This window comes from Salvia miltiorrhiza, chromosome 5 (genome assembly GCF_028751815.1).
Source record: "Salvia miltiorrhiza cultivar Shanhuang (shh) chromosome 5, IMPLAD_Smil_shh, whole genome shotgun sequence".
In the NCBI taxonomy this organism is placed as follows: domain Eukaryota; kingdom Viridiplantae; phylum Streptophyta; class Magnoliopsida; order Lamiales; family Lamiaceae; genus Salvia; species Salvia miltiorrhiza.
The window spans coordinates 18,364,827-18,391,222 of NC_080391.1; the positions used below are offsets into that span (position 1 = coordinate 18,364,827).

The 26,396-nt window shown below is 36.9% G+C and overlaps 5 protein-coding genes across 8 annotated transcripts; 3 read left to right on the forward strand and 2 right to left on the reverse strand.

Annotated features, from left to right (window-relative positions):
- The first annotated feature begins 101 nt into the window (after window positions 1–101).
- On the forward strand, window positions 102–2,341 carry LOC130986503 (uncharacterized). The gene is made up of 3 exons (XM_057909932.1): window positions 102–1,578; window positions 1,685–1,789; window positions 1,875–2,341. The coding sequence occupies exons 1-3, from the start codon at window positions 664–666 to the stop codon at window positions 2,169–2,171; spliced, it is 1,317 nt and encodes a 438-aa protein (XP_057765915.1). The 5' UTR covers window positions 102–663; the 3' UTR covers window positions 2,172–2,341.
- Window positions 2,342–2,422: 81 nt separating this feature from the next.
- LOC130986504 (uncharacterized) lies at window positions 2,423–3,457 on the reverse strand. Its single transcript, XM_057909933.1, has 2 exons — window positions 2,926–3,457; window positions 2,423–2,850 (listed from the first exon to the last, which is right to left on the reverse strand). Exons 1-2 carry the CDS (start codon window positions 3,109–3,111, stop codon window positions 2,578–2,580), a joined length of 459 nt encoding a protein of 152 aa, XP_057765916.1. The 5' UTR covers window positions 3,112–3,457; the 3' UTR covers window positions 2,423–2,577.
- A 3,848-nt stretch (window positions 3,458–7,305) lies between these two features.
- LOC130986505 (protein ESMERALDA 1-like) lies at window positions 7,306–12,114 on the forward strand. 3 transcript variants are annotated; one of them, XM_057909934.1, is made up of 10 exons: window positions 7,306–7,904; window positions 8,808–8,877; window positions 9,141–9,208; window positions 9,312–9,400; window positions 9,697–9,894; window positions 10,360–10,564; window positions 10,632–10,799; window positions 10,964–11,131; window positions 11,223–11,413; window positions 11,594–12,114. In XM_057909934.1, exons 1-10 carry the CDS (start codon window positions 7,539–7,541, stop codon window positions 11,754–11,756), a joined length of 1,686 nt encoding a protein of 561 aa, XP_057765917.1. In that variant the 5' UTR covers window positions 7,306–7,538; the 3' UTR covers window positions 11,757–12,114. The 3 variants fall into 3 exon arrangements, with proteins under 3 accessions (XP_057765917.1, XP_057765919.1, XP_057765920.1); XM_057909936.1 differs by lacking the exon at window positions 9,697–9,894 and having other exon boundaries at window positions 7,308–7,904; XM_057909937.1 differs by lacking the exon at window positions 11,594–12,114 and having other exon boundaries at window positions 7,321–7,904; window positions 11,237–11,411.
- A 4,985-nt stretch (window positions 12,115–17,099) lies between these two features.
- Window positions 17,100–19,676, forward strand: LOC130986506 (phytanoyl-CoA dioxygenase). Of its 2 annotated transcripts, XM_057909939.1 has the most exons (8): window positions 17,102–17,416; window positions 17,509–17,569; window positions 18,140–18,208; window positions 18,323–18,441; window positions 18,789–18,936; window positions 19,010–19,154; window positions 19,244–19,330; window positions 19,522–19,676. In XM_057909939.1, the coding sequence occupies exons 1-8, from the start codon at window positions 17,237–17,239 to the stop codon at window positions 19,562–19,564; spliced, it is 852 nt and encodes a 283-aa protein (XP_057765922.1). In that variant the 5' UTR covers window positions 17,102–17,236; the 3' UTR covers window positions 19,565–19,676. The 2 variants fall into 2 exon arrangements, with proteins under 2 accessions (XP_057765921.1, XP_057765922.1); XM_057909938.1 differs by having other exon boundaries at window positions 17,100–17,416; window positions 19,244–19,676.
- Window positions 19,677–20,134: 458 nt separating this feature from the next.
- LOC130986507 (WUSCHEL-related homeobox 6-like) lies at window positions 20,135–22,069 on the reverse strand. The gene is made up of 4 exons (XM_057909940.1): window positions 21,604–22,069; window positions 21,240–21,506; window positions 20,931–21,007; window positions 20,135–20,587 (listed from the first exon to the last, which is right to left on the reverse strand). Exons 1-4 carry the CDS (start codon window positions 21,761–21,763, stop codon window positions 20,285–20,287), a joined length of 807 nt encoding a protein of 268 aa, XP_057765923.1. The 5' UTR covers window positions 21,764–22,069; the 3' UTR covers window positions 20,135–20,284.
- Between the last annotated feature and the right edge of the window lie 4,327 nt (window positions 22,070–26,396).

The following is a 26,396-nucleotide window of genomic DNA, read 5'->3' on the forward strand; positions in this document are numbered from 1 at the left end:
AGCAGAGGGAAGTTCCAAGTGCCAGTCAAGGTTATCTTGCTAAGTATTTTAAGAAGGCTGTATATAGAAACCCAAAGATCACTAGTAAAGATATGCAAGGCCATGTAAAGGAGCATCTTAACCTGCATGTGAGTCTTCACAAGTGTAAGAGGGCTAAGAAAGACATCATAACTAACCTTGAGGGCAGCTACAAGGAAGAATTCAATAGGCTTTGTGCATATATTGAAAAGGTTAAGGAAGTCATGCCCGGTACAAAAATGGAGCTTGGTTTGTCTGTTGAACAGTTAGAGAGCAACAAAAGAGTCTTCAAGAAGTTGTTTGTTATGTTGGAGCCATTGAAACAGAACTGGTTGGGAGGGTGTAGGAAGTTGATTTGTCTTGATGGATGCCATCTAAAGGGGGTCACCTTTGGCTGCCTTTTGACAGCAGTGGGAAAGGATGGCAATGATGGGATATTGCCTATAGCTTGGGCTGTTGTAAACAAGGAAAACAAAAGTAACTGGACATGGTTTGTGAGACATCTAAAGCAAGATTTACAGCTTGAGGGAGGAGAGAACATCACCATAATCTCAGATATGCAGAAGGTACTCAATTACTTAGTTTTAGATGCCACATCAGATTTTATTACACATGACTAATTCATCTTTGATGTAACAGGGTTTGATGGAAGCTGTGAAAGACATCATTCCATATGCTGAGCACCGGTGGTGTGCAAGGCATATATATGCCAACTGGGCTAAGAAGTGGAGAGGAGAGGAGATGAAGAAGAGATTTTGGATTGCAGCATGGAGTAGCTTTGATGAAGAGTTCAAACTGAACATGGCCAAACTGAGGAGCATAAACAAGAAGGCCCATGATGAGCTTCTACACTACCCTCCTGCTCACTGGTCCAGGGCATATCAAAGCACCAGATGCTCTACAAACATGGTAGATAACAATTGCTCTGAGTCTTTTAATTCTAGCATAAGTGATGCAAGACACAAACCTATTATCAGCATGCTAGAGGATATTAGGTTGCTTGCCATGAAGAGAATTAGGGAGAGGAAAACTGGATTGGATAGTTGGAAGAGTGTCTGGTCCCCATCTGCAATGAAAACATTTGAAGCAAATAAGAGTGACTCAGTGTACTGTAATGTGGTGTGGAATGGTGAGTATGGGTATGAGGTGACTGATGGATTGGATAAACACATAGTGTTTATTGATACAAAGACTTGCACCTGTAGGGGTTGGGACTTGACTGGAATCCCATGTTCACATGCCATCGCTTCTTTTTTTTCAAGCTCACTGGATCCACTTCTTTCCATTAGTGAGTGTTACCACAGGGACACATATGCCAAAACATATGAACACTTGATCCAACCACTGCCCGGTGTGAAGTTTTGGAATGTGAAAGCTCAAGATGCCATAGAACCACCCCAAGTGGAAAAGAAGATAGGACGGCCTAAGAAGAACAGAGTGAGAGCAGCTCACGAGCCAAAGAAGAAGCACAAGTTGTCAAGAGTGGGGAAAAAACAACACTGCAGCCTCTGTAGGAGTGCAACCCACAAGAAAATGACATGTCCACTAAACCCTACTAAGGTATTATCACAGGATATCTAATTTGCATTCACTTAACTAATATGTAGCATAAAATTTACTATACTCATGTAGCATAAAATTTTATTTACTTGTGTAAAATGTGTAGGTGAACAAAGAAGCAGAGTGTTCCACCTCAACTAAAGCTAAAGGAAAAGCACCAGTAGGACTCGGACTATATGTCAATGAAGAAACAGGAAAACAAATTCTAAATGTAAGTTATTAGATACAACTGGACTCCATTGTTGATAGAACTGAACTAAATGACTCATAGTGTTTCCTCTCAATGTTTGTTACAGCCCGGAGGATCACAGTCTTTAGTCATAAATGAGGGGACTCCAAGAGAATCAGAACCAAATGTCAGATTTGCTATCCCCAATGAGAGAGAGCTCAGAATGCAAAAGAGAATGGAGAAGAGGAAGAGCAGTCCACCAACCACATCAGTTGGTCCTTCCTCGAAGATCAAGAAGACAGGAACAAAGCCTTTTAAGGCTCCAAGAGACAAAACACAGGAACAACACCAAGAACCAGTGCTTAGAAGGTCTCCTAGGAGACTAAATGTGGTGTCAACTGCAGGATCAACAACCCACAGTTGATATCACCTTTGTCATCTTGTTAAGAAGTACTTTAAAACTGATTTTATGTGTTTTCATTTGTTTTGAGTGGTTATAATGGTTTGGATATTAGCTTTTGCAGCCATCACTCACTTGAAAACTGGCATTTTGCCCATGACTTGTGAATTTAATGATATGCTTTATGTTATACTTGTTCAATCTTCTTTGTGATTCATACACTCTCTCTAGTTGATGTATTTTGGATATTAACACTAAATGGTAGCAACATAATGTCAACTATATTAACACCAAAATCCATTACAGAAGTTCATCAACAAAAACTAACAACGATGAAGCCAATACAGATGTTCATCAACCAAAAACTAACAACAATAAAGCAATATTTCAGATGTTCATTCTTACATCAACCACCAAACTAATTCTCCAACTATGCTAGAACTACATAGATTAACACCAACCAAGTTACAAACAAAATGCTAACAAGAAATCTAGTTGTGTTTCTTGCTCTTTTGGAATCATCTTTCAAATCTTGAACCATGTCCCAGATAAGACCAATATCAGCTTCTAAATCAGTAGGAGTGGCTGATCTTGGTGCAATTTCTGTAAGCTTCAAGTTCTCAATCCTCAACTCATTTATAACTTCAATAGCTCTCTCGCCCATAGGTTCATCGTACCATTTGAAAAATCGACATTTTTTGGTCTACAAACATTCAAAAATTAATTCAAATCAAAACTTCACACATCAAGAAAATTTTGTATGAAAAAAAATCATTACCTTCCAATTTTGGCACCCATAGAACCTTCTTCCGGGATTGTCTTCAGTCCACGAAGTTCTTATCGGTGATTTCAACCTCTCACCTTCAATAACGCAAAAACAATACGTCGAATCACCCAAACACTCGTTCCTTCTCTGCCGCCAATCCCGTGACTGGGTAGAAGCATTACCTGAGTGGAAACTCATGGTACGATCTCGAATACCAACAATAATGGAAAACCCTACACTAGTTCAACGTGATTTGGTGTATTTCTCACCAATTTATAACCCCTAAACGCGAATTAGGGTTCTACCATCCCTAAAATTGCCCCAAATGTTACAGCCGTTGTAAAGCATTGCAATGAGGGCCCCGCAATTTTGAAATAAAAAAAAAAAAAAAGTGACCAAACGTTGACTAACGCCGTTTAGTCACGAGGGTTTAAATGTTAGGTTTTTGATAGTTTAGGGGCTATTTTGCACACACACTTAGTATGGGGAGTAAATCGCTCTAAGGGTGTACACTTCAAGGGCTTATCTGCACCTTAACCCTTGATTAAAAGACAAATGAAACCTGACTTGGACTTGACTCATTAAACATGAATTTCACTCGGTCATAGGTGCAAACATATTCACCACATGCATATATCAATTGGTTATAGGCCAAAAGCAATAACGCCCCTATTGTCACGCGTCACACACACTAAAGCTCTCAACCCAATCTTTCATTTCAATGTATAAGCCCAAAAATTATCAGTTAATGGATTTAACTATTCTGCCCATAAGCCCTTCCTATGTTGGCCTCTCGCTTGAAAGGGTTGTGCCCATAAAGCATTAAGATTTAGAAAGACCCAATTCGACCTCTTATATAGACAAAGCCAAAAGTCGCGACTCTAACACCAGTTGTACTCTTTGTAGGTTGAAATTCCTTGATTACTTGTGGTCAAAACCCTTAACCAATTAGTGATCAATTAAATAATCAAGTTGCCCAGACCGTTTTAAATTAAACCTAATATATTGGGAACATATTCATGCAGTTCTTAAGACCAATTAGACCTCTGGAGTTTAAGTGTTCATGCTAAATTCATCTTATCCAAATTAGGTTAAAATACCTAGCTAGACATAAATTAATAAACAAGGCAAAAGAAATAAAAAGAAAATATGCTGAAACGAAAAAGAAATTTACTTAAATAAAAGAGTACTTACAGCCAAAAGTGCCGCGCAAAATATAAACTGAAAATGAAATACTTATGCCCACAGACGAGAGATGTTTGCTTCCCTCACTATATCTCAAATCACAGCATAATAGAATATTGTCACTGAATGATACCATCGGGCAAGAAGCCTTTAGGTATTTATAGGTGCGATTTGGGCTCAAGAAGGCCCAGCCCATAGAGAGTCGGCTGGAGCAAGGAGTTTTCAATTCCCACGATTCATTCATATCTTCAGGTCTAATCTTGGAGATTCGAATATTTGTGGATAGGGTAAATGTTTAACCTTATCTGCCTCTTCATGTTGACCATCACCTTCTGCCCTGATCAAGCGCCTACATGTCAATTCTACTGCATCTATATGTGTGCCGTCTTTTACCCTGGACCTTCCGTCCAATGCTACTGGATCCCGCGCGATGCTATGGACAAATGGTTTAGGTCAATTGGCCACCTTCACTTCAGACTTGTGGTCTTCAATTCTGGTTGTTTTACTTTCCACAACGCCTTTACTTAATATTCATGCCTCTTTCGTGGAATGCAGCAACATTATGCCTTACCTGCACGTTATGCCCAAGAAGAGGGCTCTTTTTTTACTATGCCCTCGCAGGCACAAGACACTGACAAAAACAAAGGAAATAAAATTCGATCTAGACCTAAAATAGACACAAAACAAGTACAAATATGGGCTCATTACCATTGCATTCGGTACCAATTTAGACGAGAATAATAACAAATATTGAAGAGCAGGACTGTTAAACTGTATTGTTCCAACATCTAGTTTAGCTTACCTTGATTGGGAGACTCATGAGTCTATGACTAACTAATAAGTTTTGTATGTTCATGATACACATATTAGCTTTAGTTTAATTCTAGTTGTTGCTAGCATATACATAGGATTAGAAGATATTTCTTTTCTTATCGAATCTACTTAATAAGAGAGATTCTATTAAGTAGATCGTGTAATTCATTTTAAAAGGATTTTTATAGTGGATTCACAACTGTAATTAATTAACATTGCAGTATAAATTATTTTCGTTGTATGTACATTTTATTTCCGTTGCTTTACTGCTTATGATAAGTAGTTGTTGGATCTATTGGTCAAACAATTTGTCCAACATCTTTGGCTTTATGGGAGCAATAATTTTTAATTGGCATCAAGAGCTTACATTTGATACACAAAGTGTTGGATCCTAATTGTGTCCACAATAAATATAACAAATCCTGCATTTCATAGGCATTTATTCCTTGATAGTTCGAACTATGCCTATTGAAAAGTTCGAACTCGTTCCTAATTTCAATGAGATGGCTCTCAATGTCATTCTATTTTCAGTTGACATGAACTTATTCAAACTGGTCAAAAATTGCTCTTCGACCAAAGATGCGTGTGAGATATTCTCAAGCCGTCACTGTGAAGGTGATGAGAGTGTCCATGAATCGTGTCTATATATGATTATATCAAGGTTTGAAATTTTGAGAATGGAGAACTGTGAATCGATAAAGTCTTTTTTTGTATGATTTTAGATATAGCAACCAAGTCTTGAGAAATAGGAAAACCCTTAACTAATAGGATTCTAGTGTCCAAAGCCCTTAGGTGTCTACTTGAAAGGTTTAATGTTAAAATCTCATTCATCGAAGAAGCTCACAATACTGCCATTATAGATATGAATAGATAAATGAGCATTCTCATAACATATGAGATGAACATGGATTAACAAAAGAACATATACAACAAAAAGGAGGTTCTCAAGCCCGTTGCTCTCAATGTTGAAACATCTGAACCAACAAAATAAGACGACGAGAAAGATCTGGAGGAACTCGATGATGATGGAGACATGGTTCTTTTGACTAGGAAAATCAACTCCATTCTCAAAAAAGTTAAAGAAAAAAGAGCAAGTAACAAGGTAAGAGAGTCACCATCTGAGACCATTCCAAAGAAACAATTCTATCTAATAAAAGCATCATGTTATATAGCACGAGTTTTAATAAATATTATGTGAGTGTGTTGTGAGTGAAGACAAAGATCTACTTTATTATAGTGTTATATGGGGAAGTAGTGTTCAAAGATAGAAAATACGCATTTTTGTAAGACGTATTAAAATAGCACAACCCCACCGCTCTCCCTTCCCAAAAGTGAAAAAAAATTAAAATAGCACAAAGTATACATTCTTATGGGACGAGTATTATTTTTTGGTAAAATGTATCAAAATATAGTAATATACAATCGTATGTTTGATATTATTATGTATTAAAATTATAATTATGAATTGTAAATTTGTATCATGAATATGGTATATAAAATCATATATATATATATATATATATATATATATATATATAGGGGCGCGCTCCAGTGAGACCCCCTATTTTTCGTGTAACATGAGTACAATGAATAAGACATATAATACTAATGAACAAGACGTATATCTAACGAACAAGATGTATATACTGATGAAAAATAAAATTTTAAAAATTCGTAATGAATAAGACATTTATACTGATGAACATGGCAGTATATACTGATGAACAATGCAGTATATACTGATGAATAACAAAATTTAAAATATTCTGCTCCCCCAGGATTCGAACCCTGCGAAAAAAAATCACCCTCCAGATACAATATCAACCATAGGATTGATGAAATAAACGCACCCGTGTCCTAGATCTCACTAAAATTAGGGGGTCTCATTGGATCATTGGAGCGGCCCCCTATATATATATATTATATATACTCCCTCCGTCCCGCTCAAGATGCTACATATTCCTTTTTGGGCCGTCCCAACAAAGGTGCTACATTTCCATATTTGGAAAAAATAAGGGAATTTAAGCATTTAATTAACACTAATTAAGTATTTCTTTATTACATTCTCTCCCCTACTTTATCACTTTATTATCTTCTCTTTCTTACTTTATCACTTTCTCTCTCCTACTTTATCACTTTATTACCTTCTCTTTCTTACTTTATCACTTTCTCTCTCCTACTTTATCACTTTATTATTACACACTTAAAATATTAATCTACAACTCCTTAAATCCCGTGCCGAAAGGTAAATGTAGCGTCTTGGCCGGGACGGAGGGAGTATAATATTTTCATACTTTTATAAAAGATTTGCACTACATTTTAGCAAAGAAGATATTAGGGTATACCGTAGTTACCCATATCTAACGAGTCTTACGGGTAATTATTATAAATAAATAAATGAATAAATAAGGAATCGTGACTTCCCTTGCTTGGGATGGTTGCGTCGACATCAACGCCGTTACCCAAACAGGGTCTAACAATTTCTGCATCATCGTTCCTCTCTCTCACTCTTCTTCTTCTTCTTCTTCCATCTGCACGATTACCCTAGTTTCTTTCACGATTTTGAATCCTTTCGGATAAATTCACTATCACCGCGAATTGTTTACAATAATGCCAATAAAACAGCGATGAAACCGTACAAATTCCCCAGCAGCGGAAATTGCAGCCCGAGATCGCCGCCGGCGTCTCCCCGGCCGCGCAGCCGCTCTCCGCGCTACCGCCACCGTTCCGGAAAGCCAGTCCGGCCAGCTTCTAAATCACTCGCTCAGCGGCTCGGGTGGCTCCTGCTCTCCCTACTGCTCAAGCGCCAGGGCCTCTTTCTCTTTGCTCCCCTGCTTTACCTTTCGGTCATGTTGTTCTACATGGGAACGGTGCCGTATGATATTGTCCCCGTTTCTAAGCTGAGGCATCCTCCCGGCTCCCTTTATAGAAGCCCGCAGCTCTACGCCAAGCTCCGATCCGAGATGGACTCTGATAATTCGTCTGTTGACGCGGTTAGTAAGTGCTGCAACTGGCATCTTCTCTTATCAATTTTTTGTTGTTGCTTTTCTCTATTACTTGTTCTATTCGGTTGTTCAAGGTGAAAGTGATCTCAAAGTGTTAGTGATTTTGAGCTCTTGACCATTATAATTCTGCTACTGTCGTTTTGATCTGTGATTTATTGTAAAAGCATTAGTTTTTTTATAGTTGTATAACGTTTCCCGAGTTTCACTATTAGCATTTCACCCATTTTCTGTCATTTACTTCTATCTTTATATATAGCTACGTGCTCTGCGTCTGTTTGGAATCTAGGATGCGTCACTTGCTTCTCCTTCTAATATGCTAGAAAGTCTGCAAAAAGAATTCGTTTTAAGAACTCTTAGACTCAAGAGTTTGATAGCACACAAGTTACCTGATTTAGGAAATGGAAGAATGATGAGAAACCACAGAACATAGAATCTTGATGTTTGAATAATGAGCTTTGCTATTGTAGTATTTAGATTGACATGGAACAGTTTCGTGGTAACATCCATTTCCTAGTCCAATCTAATAAGTCCAGAAATGTGGTTTAAGTGGATTGCTAACTGGTTACTCATCCATGATGTTTACAAAAATAATCAAGATGTGTTGATTTTCTTGGCCATATCTGTTTATTCTAGAGAATAGCAGACTGTTACTTTGTTTGTACGCTGTACAAATGTAGTCGATATGTGTGTGCCCCTTTGCTGAGTTTGCTCAATTCATATGATACAAGGTGAGATGCATCTTTGGGAAAAAAATATGAATCCCTATTTACTTCTGAAATGGATGTTGTTATACTTTAACTTACTTGCTTCCAAAAAGTATCTGTCGAAATCCCTCCACCACGCCTCATCTATTCAATGCTATTAATGGGATTTTTTTAAACTTACCTGTAGATATCCACCATATGGAAAAACTCTTATAAAGGCGGTGAGTGGAGACCATGCATCAAAAAGTCATCAGGAGGTAAGCATAGCTCTTAATTATTTGTTCTCTTCTAAGTTTTAGATTTTAGGTGTGATTAGTCTATTTAGGCTTCAACTTGAAAGATTTGTTCTATATTTTGTTAGAAGAGCTGACTAGCAACATATGATCAGACGGCTTCGGGATTGTTTTTCACTGACATATATTTCAGCCTGAGTCAGAGGGTTTATATGTTTCTATATGCTCTTGTATACCATTGTTATCTCCATTCACTAAAAAAATGTGAAACATACATTATTTTGTAGGCTTACCCGAGTCAAATGGATATATATATGTTGAGGCCAACGGTGGTTTGAATCAGCAGAGAACATCGGTATAGATTATTTGTTAGCATTCTTCGTTTTTTGATTAAAGTCTTGTTATACTTTACATTCATTGGGCTAGCATCACTCTCTCATTGTTGCTGGTGTTTACAGATATGCAATGCTGTGGCTGTGGCTGCCTACCTGAATGCAACTCTTATAATTCCATATTTCCATTTCCATAGTATTTGGAGAGATTCAAGGTGAGTAATATTATCACTACTGCCATGTTTTGCATCTGTGAACAAAATAGGAGCAATGATTTGCATGTTTACTGAAACAAACACGAAACTCTTTATATGGGCTGTGATACTGTTGTACTGTAAGTTATTGTCATAATATGAGAAGACAAAATATGAGATATTTAGGTGAAGCTATCCCAACTAGAACATAAGTAGATGCTGCCTCCACTTAAGCCTCGCGGAAAAAAAAGAGTCTAGTTTGACATGTTTTTATTTAAAAAAGTAGAGATTACTGATTCAGGTTCCGAAATGCACAGCAAATTCAATGATATATATGATGAAGAACTTTTTATAAAGACGCTGGAACGTGATGTTCAAATAGTGAAGACCATTCCAGGATACATAATGGAGCGGTTTGACCATAACTTGAGCAACGTATACAACTTCAGGATACAAGCATGGTCATCAATAAATTACTACAGGGATATAGTTCTTCCAAAGCTGCTTGAAGAAAAGTGAGTCTTAATGGTTTCTCAATGTCATTCCGAACTTCCTGGGCATTTCTGTCACTCTCATTGTTATTAAATTTGTCCAATGCAATTATGACTTTTAATGATATGATTTGTTTTTGTATCTTCCGATTTTCCCTATTCATTTCTGGGCATGTGTGGTGCATGATTCATTGTTAGATCCATCTAATTCCATGCTGCTGATGCTGATGCTGATGTTATGTTTACTTCTGTTTCTCCTCCACACAACCGGCTAGATGTCAATGTTTAAACTTTTGTTTTGGAATAATTTGTTATCTTCCCATTTTTAAATGCATCTCTCTTATTGCTTAAAGACTGGCGTCACTGCTAGTATACTTTCTTGTTACTTCAATTCTTTTTTGTCATTCATGCCTGACTATGCCTCAGTATCTGTTATTTATTTTTGCACTTCTTGGATTTGCACCCAATCCATCTGTACATGTTAATCAGGATCATAAGGTTGTCACCCTTTGCAAATCGGCTATCCACTGATGCTCCTCCAGCTGTACAACGACTTAGATGCTTGACAAATTATCAAGCACTAAATTTTTCAGATCCTATATCAACTCTTGGTAAAATTTTGGTGGAAAGAATGAAAAAGCACAGTGCAAAAAATGGTGGCAAATATGTATCTGTGCATCTTCGATTTGAGGAGGTGGGTCAGGGACTATCAATGTATTTGAACTCTTTCAAAATGAAGTATTGAACGTCTTCTTCTGTAGGATATGGTCGCTTTCTCTTGTTGTGTATATGACGGCGGAGAGCAAGAAAAAATAGACATGGATGCTGCTAGAGAAAGAGGTTGGAAAGGAAAATTTACTAAACCAGGTCGAATCATAATTCCTGGAGCAATCAGATTAAATGGAAGTTGTCCCTTAACACCTTTAGAGGTATTACATATTTTTTTTTAATCCCCTTCAGTTCCACTCCCACCCCCATGTGAGTAAGCTTTAGTAATGAGCATCCTGCATTAAGTTTATCTTTATCTTTGAATAACAAGGTTCTTTGCATTTTGTCTAAAGCTCATTGACTCCTAGTGATGTTAATGAATCAGGTAGGTCTTATGCTGAGGGGTATGGGCTTTGGGAAAAGCACTTCTGTCTATCTTGCATCCGGGAAGATATATAACTATGAGAAGTATATGGCTCCTCTGCTGGAAATGTTTCCATTATTACAAACTAAAGAAACACTGGCGTCTGCTGAGGAACTAGCTCCATTTAAGGTCTTGATTCAAAAGCTATCACTTCATTTGTTGAACTTGTCATAATCTCAATCAATATATGTTTCTTAATCCGAATTACTTATATTTCCAGAATTACTCTTCCAGAATGGCTGCTATAGACTACACTGTGTGCCTTCACAGTGAAGTTTTTGTACCAACTCAAGGTGGGAACTTTCTGCAAGTACTGCTCGGGCATCGAAGATACTTGTATGGTGGACATTCCAGGACAATCAGGCCAGATAAGCGGAAGTTGGCAGTGTTATTTGACAATCCAAATATCGGGTAATCAAGTGTCTGATGTTATGGCTGCTTCTCCTGTTAAGCTTGTCTTAGACTTGTGAACATATAAACGTGTATTCTCTTTTATTGCTATATTTGTGAATGTCTAAATGTATACCACCTTGCATATTTGATTATTCTGTATTTGATGAAATTCATAGATTTGGTTGGTTGTTTTCCCAGGTGGAAAAACTTCAAGAAGCAGATGGTAAATATGCGAGCAAATAGTGTCTCAAAAGGGTTGCAGTTGAAGAGAGCGAGTGATTCGATATATTCATTCCCTTGTCCAGATTGCATGTGCAAAGCAGACAAGAGCGAAGATGCAAGATCACCATCAGTAACGTGAGCTACAGAAGCAGATAGTTGATCAATGTCCTATCATTTGAGATTGCGATTCTTTGGATTTCCTTCCTTGTCTTTGGAGGGATGGCATTTTTTGGCGTGGCTATAGGGATTGGATTCTTTGGCGGGACTGGGTTGAAAAATGCATCCTGTTGTTGAGCAAGGACCCAGCCGAGCCGAGGCTTGAGCTACCCAGTCGACACCTCTATCTAACTACACACAAATTGAACCTAGATTCTGAGCTCCATTCACGTGTTTGTTGTTGCTTTCTGAATTGTACATTACTCGTCTTTCACTGTACCATACCCTACAAACACTTCATTTCAACAAAGATATAGTACTATACATCATCATACTTCTATCTATTCACTTACTATTCTAGGAAATTTTTGTTGTTTGTTTCTTTCTACTAATGACAATCATTTTTACCTTGAGCTACATCAGCAAAGAACGGCCTTTTTATATTTATGTGGAAACTCATTTTTTTCTTTCCTTTTTTAACTAAGCACTCTCGCCAGATAACTTAATTCATAAATTCTCCAATTAAATACTCACTTAACCTAATTACTATTATGGCGGCGGACCTATGCTTGGGCCAGTGTCCCCCCTAATTTTTTTTTAACTAATAATTACAGCAACTTATATTGGACTAGTATTTTGTTTTAGTTGATATATTTATTTTCCTTCGTAAAATTGATTTTCGATTTAAGGTTCACTGCGGATTTATAACAGGTATAAAAAATTAGTGGGAATTATCACATAAACTTTTTATAAAAAAAATATGAGTTTTATAGCCCCACTTTATAATACATAAGTTAAACATCCATTTTAAGTTTAAAAGACTATAATACCCTTTGACTTTTATATATTTTTATTTAATATTTATAACACATTTTTTATTTTATAATTTCTTTCTTTTCTTATTTCTTTTCTTCTTGACCTTCTTTCTTCATGTTTCATCTTCACGTCGTCGGTGCCGCATTGCAGCTGTCCGCGTCGCTGTCGTCCAGCCGCCGTGAATGCAGCCGTCGTTGATTGCAGCATCCGCCGCCATTGAATACAACCGTTGATTGTAGCAGTCGCCGTCCGTCTGCGTCGCCGCCGTTCGCCGAACTCAACCATGGTCGTTCACGTCGTTGCAGCAGCGTCGCCGCCGCAAGTCCAGCCGCCGTCCGCGTCGCTGTCTCCAGTCACCCGCACAAAAACGCATCTGCTTCATCAATGAAGAGCAACAACCCTTGGATTTTTTTGCTCAATCAAACAATTGATGTATCTTCATAACTTTTCCTCCAGTCATCAAGGCATAATCAAGGCCCTAATAAACAATCAGTCTATTTCAGAATTATGAGCAACAATTTGTTGGTGTGTGGTTTCACAAAATTTGACCACTACTTGATCAAGTACTCGATCCACTCAATCGATGGTGAAAGTCATTGAGTACACCATCGAGTAATGAAGAATAGTGATGATTTTTTTTTTCATGGTTTAGATTATAAACGATGTTATATGATTATTGATTCGTGAAACAAAATATTATTGTTTTTCATTACTCGATGGTGTACTCGATTGGTTCATGAAAAAAAAACAGCATTCTTCTTCACTACTCGATGAAGTACTCGATGGTGAACGTCATCGAATACTCCATCGAGTAGTGAAGAACAATTGAAATATGTAATACCGACAATGATTATCATACCTCGTGTTATATAATAGCCAAATATACTCTCGTTGACGTTACAAATAAGAAACGTGGGTTGAAATCACAATAATTGATAAAAAAAAAAAACAATCATTGTTCTTCACTACTCGATCGAGTACTCGATGGTGAACGCGATCGAGTACTCCAACGAGTAGTGAAGAACAATATTCAATTTTGTTATTTCTCTCGTTATTTTTAATGATATGAAGCGTTCCGTCAATCATTGTTCTTCACTACTCGATGGAGAATGCCATCGAGTACACCATCGAGTACGCAGAGTACTCGATGACACCATCGAGTAGTATATGTACTCGATGGACTACCGAGTACCGTATCGAATAATGATTTTTTTCGTTGTTTAGATTACAAACGATGTAACATTTTTATTTGTTAATCCAATTTTTTTTTTACAAAAAATATTAGTCCCTCCGTCCCAATATTGTTGGCCACATTTCCTTTTTGGATTGTTCTACTATTGTTGGCTACTTTCTAAAATGGCAAAGTTTAATTTAATTAAGTCAAATTGATTAATTTAATTAAACTTTCTAACTAAACGTAAACTCTCCTAAATAAACACACACACACACAAACACACACACTCAGCCCCTCTTCCCCCTACCATCACCACCCCTCTCTAGTACGACCGCATCGCCGCCGTCTGGCTCGCCGGCGTCGAGCTCCTCTGCGGCGACACCATCCCTCAGGGCATCTCCTCCCGCTTCAGCAAGACGTCACCCGCTACTGGTAGCGTCACCGTCGCCAGAGGTCGCGATTTGGAGGTCTAGGGCTCCGATTGGTTGTCTCTTTTTTTTTTTTGGTTTCTGGTTTTCGGGCGGAGGATGACGGATTTGGAGGCTAGGGCTTTTGATGGGCGTCGAAGCTCTGGTGAGGAAGAATGCGGAGGTCGCGATTTGGAGGTCTAGGGCTCCGATTGGGTTTTTGTTTTTTGGTTTATGGTTTCTGGGCGGAGGATGGCGAATTTGGAGGCCAGGGCTTTTGATGGGCGTCGAAGCTCTGGTGAGGAAGAAGGCGGAGGTCGCGATTCGGAGGTCTAGGGCTCCGATTGGGTTGTCTCTGTTTTTTTTTTTTTTTGGGTTTCTGGTTTTTGGGCATCGAAACTCTGGTGAGGAAGAAGGCGGAGGAAGGCAGAGGTGATGCGACGATGTGAAGGCGAAGTCTGGTTTGGGTGAGGGGGAGAATTTGGGGGTGGTTCATCGGTCGCCGGTCGCCGGTCACCAGCCGCCGAAGAGTTGCCGGCAGATTTGTGGTAGTTGTTGGGAGATTTGCTAATGAAGCAATTAAGATAAACAAAAAGTCATTTAAAAATATAAACCACTCAATTAAAACATAACACTCAATTTCTTAATCTCCGTGCCGAAAAGAATGTGGCCAACAATATTAGGACGGAGGGAGTATTATTCTTCATTACTCGGTAATGTACTCGATGACACCATCGAGTACATGATCAAGTACTCAGTTTACATCTTGCACAATTTTCAATTTTGCTTATTTTCTCGAGATTTGTAATCATAATTATGTTACATCTAATTATTAACGAATCATACGCTTGTGTGAATTATAATCGAACCATCAAATATGATAATCAACTAAAAATTATCATTCAATCATCAAATATTATAGCCAACCACACATCAATTAAAAATAAAATCAAAATAGTTTAGTTTTCAAACAAAACCTCTAAAAGAGTACTTTAATCACATGTCTACAAACCACCTGTACTCAAGAATCCAGGCTCCATTTGTTGGTTGTCCCTTATACTCAAGAATACAAACCACATATTTAGCGAAGAGAAAAGGAGACAAGAGAATAATTTCTGGCGAGTACTCGATCAAGTACTTGGTGGTGTACTCTATCGAATACTACATCGAGTACTCGATTGACGGATTGCAACAGCAGGGGCTGGGCTTTGAGCCCTAGTTCGGTGGTGGACAAGGGTCGACGACGGGTTGGACATTAGGGGTTGGGATTTGAGCCCTAGTTCGGCGGCGACGGGGGCGGCAGAACAGGTCGCGTGACCTGGGTTGGCTGGGCATTCGTGGCTGCGCTAGCTTTGATTGGGCGTGGCTGCGCTTCAACGGCGACGGGGCGGACGGCAAAGAGGGCGAGCGATTTTTTTTTTAATATGGCTGTGCAATTTCAATTTTGAGAGAGAGAGAGGAATATATTGTTTGAATTTCTATTTTATGGGAAAAAATATGTAAGGGTATAATAGTACTTTAAACAAAAAAGGGTTATGTAACTTGTATATTGAAAAGTAGGGCTATATAACTGATATATTTATGAAACATGACTATAAAAAGATTTGCCTCTATTTTTTTTACTCATTTACTATTATATCCCTATTTAATTTTTCAATTTACTCCCACTTTAATACATCATTAAATAATAAATATGGGCATATTAGGAAATTTACTTCTATATTTTCATTTCCAATGATTTTTCTTAATCTTTGTGAAAATCTCAATCAGCCTAAGCTTATGGGACGGAGGGAGTAATAGATAAGTTATATAGTCATTTTAGACTTAAAAGACTATAACACCCTTTGACTTTTTTGAAACTTCGAGTACTCGATGGTGTACTCGATGGCACCATCATGTACACCATCGAGTAATGAAAAAAATGAAGATCTTCTACAACACTATCGTGTAATCGAAGTACTCGATGGTGTACACGATGCCACCACGAGTACTCGATGGTGTACACGATGGCGCCATCGAGTACTCGATGGTGCCATCGAGTACAAAAATGTCAAAGGGTGTTATAGTCTTTTAAACTTAAAATGGCTATATAACTTATCTATTACTCCCTCCGTCCGCCAAGATTATGTCACTTTCATGTACAATTTGTACATGAAAGTGACATAATATTGGCGGACGGAGGGAGTATAAAATAAGGTTATAAAACTTATGTTTTTATGAAAGATGACTATAATAAGATTTCCCTCAAAAAAATATTACTTTTTATGGAAACAAGCCTATATAAATGGGACATTCAAAAAAGGAAAACAAGCCTAAGCTTATGGGACGGAGGGAGTATAAATTAGGGCTATAAAACTTATGTTTTTAACAAAAATGGCTATATGTGATAATTCCCACTTGATTTAATACCTTGATACTATGTCACATTATGAAGGATAATTTAATTATAAGAAATATGAATATTTAAGCATACAAGGGAAATGAATTTAGTTATAAATAATTTCTTCTATTTTTTTATTATAAATGTTTTTAGCAAATTTTGAGAGTTGATTATTAATTTTCTAATTCTAATAGCTTAGCTCATTTTCACAATTCCATGTTCTTGAAATAAAAATATGGATAATAATTAAAAATACAATTTAACTTTGTTTTTCTTTTTTGTCTTTTTGTTTTTTCTATTATTTCAAAAAAAATCGATTCTTCGATTTAATTTGATTTTAATTTTAAAAATTTAATTAATTCAATTCATTTGATTCAATTTAATCTTTTTAAAACTAAAGATAAATTTGATTTCATTTGATCTTAACAAAAAATTAATCGAATGCAAGCCCCTAGTTGAAGGTGAAAAACAAAATAATGGAAAAACGCAAGATACTGACGGCGGATGACTTTGCATATGATTTTTTTTTTTTCTTTCGGAAACGTGACTTTGCAAAGTAGCACTAGCAGCGTAGGAGATGGGGATTACGCATACTCTTGGTTGGATAAGTTGAAAACCTGAAATTTTGTACGCTCCGCCGAAGAAAAACAAATTCAGTAATTATTGGAGCCTAAACAAAATCAGTTATGGGAATTGCCGGAAACCTGAATCCAAACCAGCTGGAGTTCTTCAACTCTCAAGGTTATCTGGTTTTAGACTCCTTTTCCAGCCCCGATGAGATTAGATCCCTTAGGTCAAGAATGGAGCAATTGCTTGATGAATTTGATTGTTCCACCAAAGCTTCCATCTTCTCCACCACCAACCAAGTAAAGATTTATTTAATCTTGCTCTATTCGTCTTCTACCAGTCTGACTTATTTTATTTTAATGAAGTCTACTTCTCTTTTCGTTTGGTTCAGCAAAAGACGACCGATGATTACTTCTTTGAAAGTGCTGAGAAGATTTCCTTTTTCTTTGAAGGTATGATTTCTAGCAATTCCCTCGTGGTTTTTGTTGCATTAGGACTTTTGTTTAGCCTTTTCTGTTTCTTATTTAGCTTGATGAAATATTTAGTAACAGGTTTGTGCTCAATTCTTATGTGTGGCAATTGTTCTATAGTTGGTCTCTGTTTCGACTCTGAATTAATAGTATGATTATCTATTTGTGCTATACATATAGTATTATATTTATGTATTCGAACGCTCAATGACGGCTTTAAGAGATGTTATGTTTCTGGGTTTGGTTTGATGTTGGTTGCTCGCGTTACTGAGTTGGTGTTTGTTGTCAGCAGATTTGAGTTACTCTGTTTTTATCTCTTTCAGCTTGATACCTTGGGTTCCCCTATGACTTATGTCACTGTTGGCCAAGATTCAAAAATCTTATACGACATTCTGAGTATTTGAATTGAAACAACTAGAAGCTGAGTCTAATCCCCATCCTGTGTGTTTCAACTAGTTCTTGGCATACCATTCTATGCTTGATGTATTACATGTTGGTTGATTAAAACTTTGTAGTTGTGCTTAATATGTTCTGTTCGGTTTGTTTTGACAGAAAAAGCTTTTGATGATGATGGGATTTTGAAGCAACCGAAACAATTATCTATAAATAAAGTTGGGCATGGTATGCTTGATCATCAATCTTATGTCTTGCTCCTTGTAACAGATCTTAATATTCTACAGTTTGAGTTTTTGGTTTTATCTCTTGCATTATTTCGGTTCCCATTTACCTTTGCAGCATTACATGACATCGATCCTATATTCAAGAGCTTCTCAACTTCAGAAAAATCAACGGGTTTGTTGAGCTCATTAGGTTACAAAAGGCCAGTAGTCATTCAGTCTATGTACATTTTCAAGGTTTGCTTTTGTTGTAATATATTTGTTCGAAGTTGGTTTTAACTCGTACAGTGAATTTGCTGCTTCCTTCTACAAATTTCCAAGTTCTCCATATGCTTATGTCCTCTATAGTTGCTGATTATCTTAAGAATCCAATTATGACATTGACAACTTCTCTGTTGAAATATTTGCCGTTGGGCTTTCTAATGCTTAAAATTTCTATCTTGGCTAGTAAGTTATCATGTCATATAGTAAGTTATCATGTCATATTTGTGATTCTTCCTTCCTGTACGCGACATCTCAATTCTTGGTGCATTTTACATATCTATGGTCTAACTAGCCTATGTATATGAATTGTGTGCTCACAGCAACCTGGAATTGGTGGTGAAGTAGTGCCGCATCAGGACAACTCATTTCTATATACAGACCCACCAACTTGCACTGGGCTGTGGCTTGCTCTAGAAGATGCAACAGTCACAAATGGGTGCCTCTGGGCCATTCCTGGCTCTCACAAAGGTAATCTTCTTTCACTTAATTCTCCATTACATTGTCGTAAAATAATCAAAATTTTCTTGTTTCTTTCTCTCAGCTGGCCTTGTTAGAAGATTCATTAGGGATGAGGCAGGTGTTCACTTTGATAAACCTTCTCCATCCTATGACCAGAAAGATTTTGTTCCCATTGAAGTAAATGCTGGCGCCTTGGTAGTCATTCATGGGGATCTTATTCATCAGAGGTCCATTGTCTGCCTCCAACTCCTAATGATAATTTTTCATTATCTTCTTCAATATGTCGTGTAGCTCATATTTTGTGCTTGGTTTACAGTTTCGAGAACAAGTCTTCAACATCTCGACATGCGTACAGCCTCCACGTGGTAGATACTGATGGATGTAAATGGGTCGATGACAATTGGTGGGTCTCAAAATACTTTAGCATTCATGTACCAATGATCAGATTTGATCATTTTTGCCTAGAAAAACTCTTACTAAAGAAGAAAGACAGAGTAAAGATTTCTATAATGTTTGCTGCTCGGAACACTTTGTAAGTAGCTATTGTGATTAGCCATTACTTGTTGTAACTCTGTTTTTTGTTGTTAATTCCAGGATAAGAAGAAAGGTAGAAGCTGAGCCTCTGTATGCTGCCTGAGAGGTTTATTATAGGTTGAGTTTCCATCCATATATGTAACATCTGCACTGTGCTGCTACTGGATTCGATTTTATCACTCAAATACAAATAGTCATTACTTATTCCAGTTTTATCCATCATCTCCTGTTCCTCACTTTCTTGTTTGTTTCATACAGTATGTTGCTATTTTAATGCATTCGAGGCGACTTTATCAGATCATTTTAGGCACGCTATTCATTCACAAAACGCACAAACAATGAAAAAAAAGAAAACAGTAGTGAACCCAAAATACAAACATAATGCTGCACACAAGGGGGCATGACAAGGAAAGATGAGGATTTCAAATTTGGTAAAAAAGAAAAACAAAAGTAGCAGCAGCAGTGCAAGAAATGGACAAGTCTTTGAGGTGGTGTCATGCGTTTTGTCTAGTTGAGACATGGCAGGCTGCGATACACCTGCACCTTACCACTCTACTCTAAGTACTACTACTACTACATCTCTCTCTCTCTTCCGTATCTTTTTTCATAGAATTGTATATGTGTTTTAACTGTTATGAGTTGAAACGTACATTTGAAGTTGCACAACACATATTAAAGTTGGTATATATATATGTTAATATGTGATGCAGATAGATAGATACAAACACAAAGTAAATGAAAGCTAATTAACATGCATGGGTACATCTAGAGCTAGAAATGAGTACAAATGTTACAGTTGAAGACACGAGAATGAAAATGAGATTCAGTTTTTGATGGGAAGAAACTCGATGAAGCTGTGAGTAGGGGTAGGGGTAGGGGTAAAAGTAATAGGCAGTTGTTGTGGAGGCGGTGTAGGGCTGGGGAAGAGCTCAAGAGTAGTTTGATTTTCATAGGGTTTGGTGTTCTCTTCTTGTCCAGTAGCTTTTCCTGCGTTTAAATCCAAATCCAATTCCAATTCCAATCCATTCCCTGCTGCTGTTGGTGTTGTTGTAATTGCAACCCCCAATTCCTTGTGATTCCATCCACACTCTGCCGCAATCACTGCGCCATGCATTGATGCAGAATCCTGGAAATTTGTACATTAATGAAAAGCTGAATGAATTTTGCACCTAAATCGAGGATTTCTCAACTTTTGGTGGCAAACACCCCCAACAGAAACTATACACTGCAGCTTTTACCTTCATTCTTTTTTCCATTATATACAAGCCTTTTCCCTACCAAATTCAATTTTTTGACCTACACATTATTACCCCATAATTTTGCCTCTGCTTATGTGTTGTGACCCATGCCCTCAGGTTTTTGAGTTTCGTGCAATCACTACCCTACCCCGCACACATTGTATCAAAACTACTTAATTAAGTATTAATTGTAGTACTATTAAAACAAATTAATTAATTAATTATGTGTACCTCTGAAGCTGTGCTGCAGTTCGAGGGCATAGGGACCTTCCTGTGATGTTCATTTTCGAAACATCTCCTGCTCAGTCCTGCAAAACCATATCAATTTTGTTTCTTTAATTTATATCTAATTAATCCACTGCACGTTTAAAAAAGTAGTGAAAGAAGAAGACAAGAAAATTAATGAATGCATGCGCCTAATAAAAAAGTTGATAATCTCTCTGCAGGCTAATGTCTAGGGTATGTTTATGAAACAAGGTAACAGTGGCAAAGAGAAGATAAGATATGCTTGAAATTAAAGTGGAATGAAATAGTAATTACGAGGTGTATTTTTGGCGGCAAGCAGCTGGTCAAGCTGACGACGTTTCTTCTGTCTCTCTCTGGCCTTATGGTTTTGAAACCAGTAGAAAACGTTCTTGCCTTCAATCTTGCCGAAGCGTCGGAGTTTGGCCGCAATCTGCTGAATCTGCTCCGCCGTGGGAGTTCTGATTCCGCGTCTGTACATTTCTTCAAGAGCCTGCAACTGCTCCGGCGTAGGGTTCCACCTCGTGCTCACCAGCGGCGCCTCTCTCTTATGAATATGATCACCTACAACAACATGCATGCATCAACAATTTAATCCAAAACAAAAATTATATATATATATATATATATATATATATATCAATCATAAGCGCGAGCCTACTTGTGGAATGGTTCCATGAAAGGATATTAGGGTTTCGTAGGCAGCAGCAAGAAGGAGTTGAATAGATTGGACGCGGCATCAGCGGCCGGAGCTTCCGCCCTATGAGGGGATCAGCCGCCGCCTTAAACTCGTCGCTATTACTATCCATCATCATCCACATTATAAGCTAGGTAGCGGCAGCAAATTGAAGTGCATATATATATAATGGTAAATTTGAAGTGGCAAGTGGAATTGTCTAGGCTCGAGAAATGTAGACAAATAGGGTTTTCTGGGCTTGAGAGATGGAGACTTGACGAGGAAACAAAGGGAGAGGTTGCAGATTAATGAGAGAGAAAATGAGGTTGACCATGCTATTGCTAAGCGGCAATGGAATTGAATCGAAAGGAAACAAAAGGGAGGGCGTGAAATTCTGGGAGGTTTTTTGGGAGATGGATACTTAAAAGCGACGTGACAATGATGAGATTATGAGGAGTGTGTCATTGGGACTTCAATGTCTTGCTTCGCCTTTTCTACATTTCTTCACATTCCATCTTGCCCCCGCCCCCCCACCCCCACTACAATTCAATTCCCCAACTAATTCTCACTCGTCTCTCACACCTGCCACCATTTATCTTTTGTCTCTTCAATACCTTAGCTCCAACCCTATTCAATGGCGTCTCCTTTAATTTGACTCATTCCTGCAATTTAGTTGTGTAACAGTGAGTACCTTTTAATTTGATGAATTATTGATCAAATTATGGCGCCCCCTCACTTCTTCTACATTAATTTGTGCATTCGTGCATGCAAATTAACCGTATACTACTATACTACATTATTTTCTTCATCTCCCAGCTTTATTGCTACCTACATATGTCCAACTACTAACTATATATCTGCATTATTTTAACATATTCGTTGCCTATTCACTTCATACATTACCATAAATTATTCTAATACTGCCTTGATGTTTAAATAAAATTGTAATATTATATGATGGGTAGTTATTATTTATGTGAGTTAAAAAATTTATTTATATATATTTTATATAAAATAAAGTTATTTAGATGCATTTGTTGATATAGCCAAATTTACATTTAAAGATGTCATCAATTTTTTGGCAACACTTTTAGTGTCACTAAAATCATACTTTTTGGGTCGAAAATTAATTTTTTTGACAAGGTCCCGTCAAAATTTAAAATTATATATATATATATATATATATATATATATATACACATTTTATTTTAATTTTTTCATTTTTAAAAATTTTATTCCTATTTTACCCTTGCATGTACTTTGGCTTGGAAGGCATCTGTAGTACCCAAGTCTTCGGTAGTATGAAGTACCAATTCTGGACCATATATTTTGTCCATGTGGCGCACCAAGTTTGTGACACGTGGCAGAGGGCATGCAAGGCCTTCCAAGGAAAAATCCGAGCATGAACTTTCTTTTTTTTTGAATTTTCTGAAGCTCACATGTTTTGATGTATAAGTTTTCAAAGAAATTAAAAATGCATAACATTACATACAGAAATGCATAATATTGTACATGAAAATGCATTACATTTTGCAACGGATATGGTACTGCACAGGCCAAAGTGGTCAAATCTTATCAAATCGCGGACATAGAAAATAGAGAATCATTTCATTCCTTGGAACAGAAAGAAAATCAGGAAAGATCAGTTGCCGATACGGAAAGGATTGGGGCAGGATATGTCTGACAAAGGCCATTACGAAAAGGTTTCAGGAAGGATCTGAGTGAGATACCACTAAGTGTTCTACAAGAAAAGAAAGATCAAACCCTAATAGTTAGCCCACGACTTGCAGCCCACTTCTACTCTCTCCTATAAATATCAGTTGCATACGCACAAATTAAAGACAAGATTTAGAGAACGCCCACAAACCCTTGGCAATAGTTTTTCATTTTTATTAAGCTATGCGAGGCAAGACGCTAGTTTAGTATTTGTATGTTTGTTTTCAGCGGCGTTGGTCTTTGCTGTGTTTTTATTTTCGTTCAATAGTAAGTTTTCATTTTATTTACTTTCGTTTGATAACCAAGTTAGAATTTACCTAGATAGATAAAGTCAAGATATGTTAAATTAATAAGCGGTGATTGCTATCATTTTCTTTTGTTTGGTATTTTAGATATAAAATCTAGATATCATAAAATTGATGTTTGGTATCCTAGATTAAAACCAAGACTAACACATTATTTTACAATTTTAACATCTAATGAAAAATACACTTCAATGGAAAAAAAAAAAATTCATCCACGAGAAATTGTAGAAATTACAAAACGAATGAAAATATACTTCAATGGAAAAAAATTCCATCCACAAGAAATTATAGAAATTACAGAAAGAGAATAGTTCCATTCACAAGAACTTACAAAAGCATAGAGAAATTCGATCCATTACAGAAAAAGAATTTGATGCATTACGTAAAGAGAAATTTCATCAAATCCACAAGAAATATCTTCAACTACATAAACAGAGAAATTACAGAATGAGAAAAAAAAATTCCATAACACAAGAAATTACAATTAAAAAAAAATTCATCCACAAGAAATTCAATGGAAAAGAATTACAGAAAGAGAAATTGATGCGATGAAGGTGAAATTAGAGATGCGGTAAAGATGATGGAAAATTACAGATGTTGTGAAATTAAAGGAGGCGCAATTAAGGCGGTGGAAAATAACATGATGGGAAATTACAAATGTTGTGAAATTATAGAGAAAAATTTATAGAAAAAAGAAAAGTTATCTATTCTTAATCTCTGATATAGTGAAGATGATGGAATTTGTTAACACGAGAAATTAAGGAGGCGCAATAGAGGCTCTCGATGCGGCGATGCGGCGCGACGAAGGCTCTTGATTTCATCGTGAGCGGCGTCGTTTCTAGGATGAGGGATGGAGGTTTTCGGCGACGGCGGCCAGTAAGAATATCAACAATTGTGTCGAGTTGCAGAAGAGAAAATGAGGATATGTAAGTAGGGCTGGAAAAATATACCGAAAACTCGGTATACCAGTCATTCCGTACCGTAAAATACCGAATTTAAGGTATACCGATTTTTCTGGTAAGGTATGATACCGTACCGAAGATTTACGGCAAGGTAAAGGTATGGATTTTCCAGATACCGGGGTATACCGGTGTATACCGATACCGCGGTATATACCGAAAAAATCAATAAATATCGTATTAAAGGTATATACCGGAACACGGTATGATATCTTATTACTGGTATACCGAATATTACTGTATATACCGGTGATGCGGTATCATACCTTATTATAGTATACCTTAATATTCGGTATATACCGGTAATAAGGTACAATACCTTATTCTGATATACCGCAGTTGTCCGTATATATTGGTATACCGAAAATCGCGGTATATATCGTATCAAAATCTATAGTTTTAAAATATATAATATATATTTTTATGTTTATATTTTGAAAAATATTTATAAAATGATGTATATAATCTGTATTATGTGAATATATACAATTGTACATGAATTTATAAATATCATCAAATGATACAAAAATAAATAAAATATAGTATATAGTATAAGTCATACAATAATATAAAATTATTTATTTTGATATTATAGTATAGTTGTAAACCGAAATTCGGTAAGGTATACCGAAATAAAGGTACGGTAAAGGTTTTGTATATTCTCCATACCGTACTTAAGGTATACCGTAGGTAAAGGTAAGGTAAATGAATGAATTTTTTCCATACCGGAGGTAAAGGTAAGCTATAAGGTATGGCCGATTTAATAAGGTATACCGTACCGTCCCACCCCTATATGTAAGAGGTATTTGGGTCCACTCAATTAGTATAATATTGAACACTGTTCAAATCAGTATTATGTATCTTAGAGTTGGGGTCGATTGTGATTTCTATAGAGGAACAATAAATTTAACATGGGCCTTGGCTAATACCGGGCCTTCTAATTAACTAAACTAGGATACCATACACCTAAATAATCCAATATATATTTGCTATTTAGAATTATCTAAGCTACCAAACACAACCTTAATGTCTTAATTTATTTTGATGTTTGCTATTTACTTTACGTATAGCTATGTTAGTAAACATGAGTTGGGCGTGATGGTATGAATATAAACTCTTAAAATCGTGAGGTTGTCTTGGGCGTGAAAATCTATATGTCTTTGTTTCCGAAGTGCTTACTTGATTCAAATATGGTCTTATACATTTTGATTAGTTAACCGGTCACTAATTAACTTAGTAGACTTAGATCACCAATAAATCAAGGCTAGAGAGTGTGTGTAATCACTTTGCGTCTCAAGAGTATTGTGGACACAAGAGATTGAAGTACTACGGTCTGCCTGAGTTAATATCAGGTCTGTCAAGCACTCAATTGGTTGATTAATTACACTTACTGAGGCGTACTAGTGAGTAGTTGGTCAAGTAAGTTACCTTGCATAGGAAGTCCCTTGCATGTCTTTGAACCATAATGATAGATTTAACTAAGAATGAAAGTGCACATGTGCTGAAGCTCGTCGTCAAGACTTCGAGTAAATGAATTTGTAAATTATCCTATGCCCACTATCAGGTTCTGCTAATAGAAAGTATATAATCGATCCCACAGAGAGTCAGTGTATCTTGGTACTCGGTGTCACAGTGTCACAATTATAAGTGGGTTGCACTTTAGTCTAAGAGCTAGGACTCTGGTCGGAACAGAATGTAGACTGCGACTGTATGTAAATAGTTGAAATAAAACACAGAAAATATCAATAATAAAAGGGACCTGGTCTGGGCATAGTCTTATTAGGTATGGTTTATATTT

Bases quoted from the DNA above. Each gene is read 5' to 3' on its own strand.
- LOC130986504 (XM_057909933.1), bottom strand. From the start codon at position 3,111: ATGAGTTTCCACTCAGGTAATGCTTCTACCCAGTCACGGGATTGGCGG. The intron at 2,851-2,925 runs GTAATGATTTTT...GAATGTTTGTAG, and splicing joins ATGGGTGCCAAAATTGGAAG to ACCAAAAAATGTCGATTTTT.
- LOC130986506 (XM_057909938.1), top strand. From the start codon at position 17,237: ATGGGAATTGCCGGAAACCTGAATCCAAACCAGCTGGAGTTCTTCAAC. The intron at 18,209-18,322 runs GTATGCTTGATC...TTACCTTTGCAG, and splicing joins TATAAATAAAGTTGGGCATG to CATTACATGACATCGATCCT. The intron at 18,442-18,788 runs GTTTGCTTTTGT...GTGTGCTCACAG, and splicing joins AGTCTATGTACATTTTCAAG to CAACCTGGAATTGGTGGTGA.
- LOC130986507 (XM_057909940.1), bottom strand. From the start codon at position 21,763: ATGTGGATGATGATGGATAGTAATAGCGACGAGTTTAAGGCGGCGGCT. The intron at 21,008-21,239 runs GTAATTACTATT...ATGGTTTTGCAG, and splicing joins TGCCGCCAAAAATACACCTC to GACTGAGCAGGAGATGTTTC. The intron at 20,588-20,930 runs GTACACATAATT...ACAAATTTCCAG, and splicing joins ACTGCAGCACAGCTTCAGAG to GATTCTGCATCAATGCATGG.
- LOC130986505 (XM_057909934.1), top strand. From the start codon at position 7,539: ATGAAACCGTACAAATTCCCCAGCAGCGGAAATTGCAGCCCGAGATCG. The intron at 9,895-10,359 runs GTGAGTCTTAAT...CATGTTAATCAG, and splicing joins CCAAAGCTGCTTGAAGAAAA to GATCATAAGGTTGTCACCCT. The intron at 10,800-10,963 runs GTATTACATATT...TTAATGAATCAG, and splicing joins GTCCCTTAACACCTTTAGAG to GTAGGTCTTATGCTGAGGGG.
- LOC130986503 (XM_057909932.1), top strand. From the start codon at position 664: ATGGAAGCTGTGAAAGACATCATTCCATATGCTGAGCACCGGTGGTGT. The intron at 1,579-1,684 runs GTATTATCACAG...TAAAATGTGTAG, and splicing joins GTCCACTAAACCCTACTAAG to GTGAACAAAGAAGCAGAGTG. The intron at 1,790-1,874 runs GTAAGTTATTAG...TGTTTGTTACAG, and splicing joins CAGGAAAACAAATTCTAAAT to CCCGGAGGATCACAGTCTTT.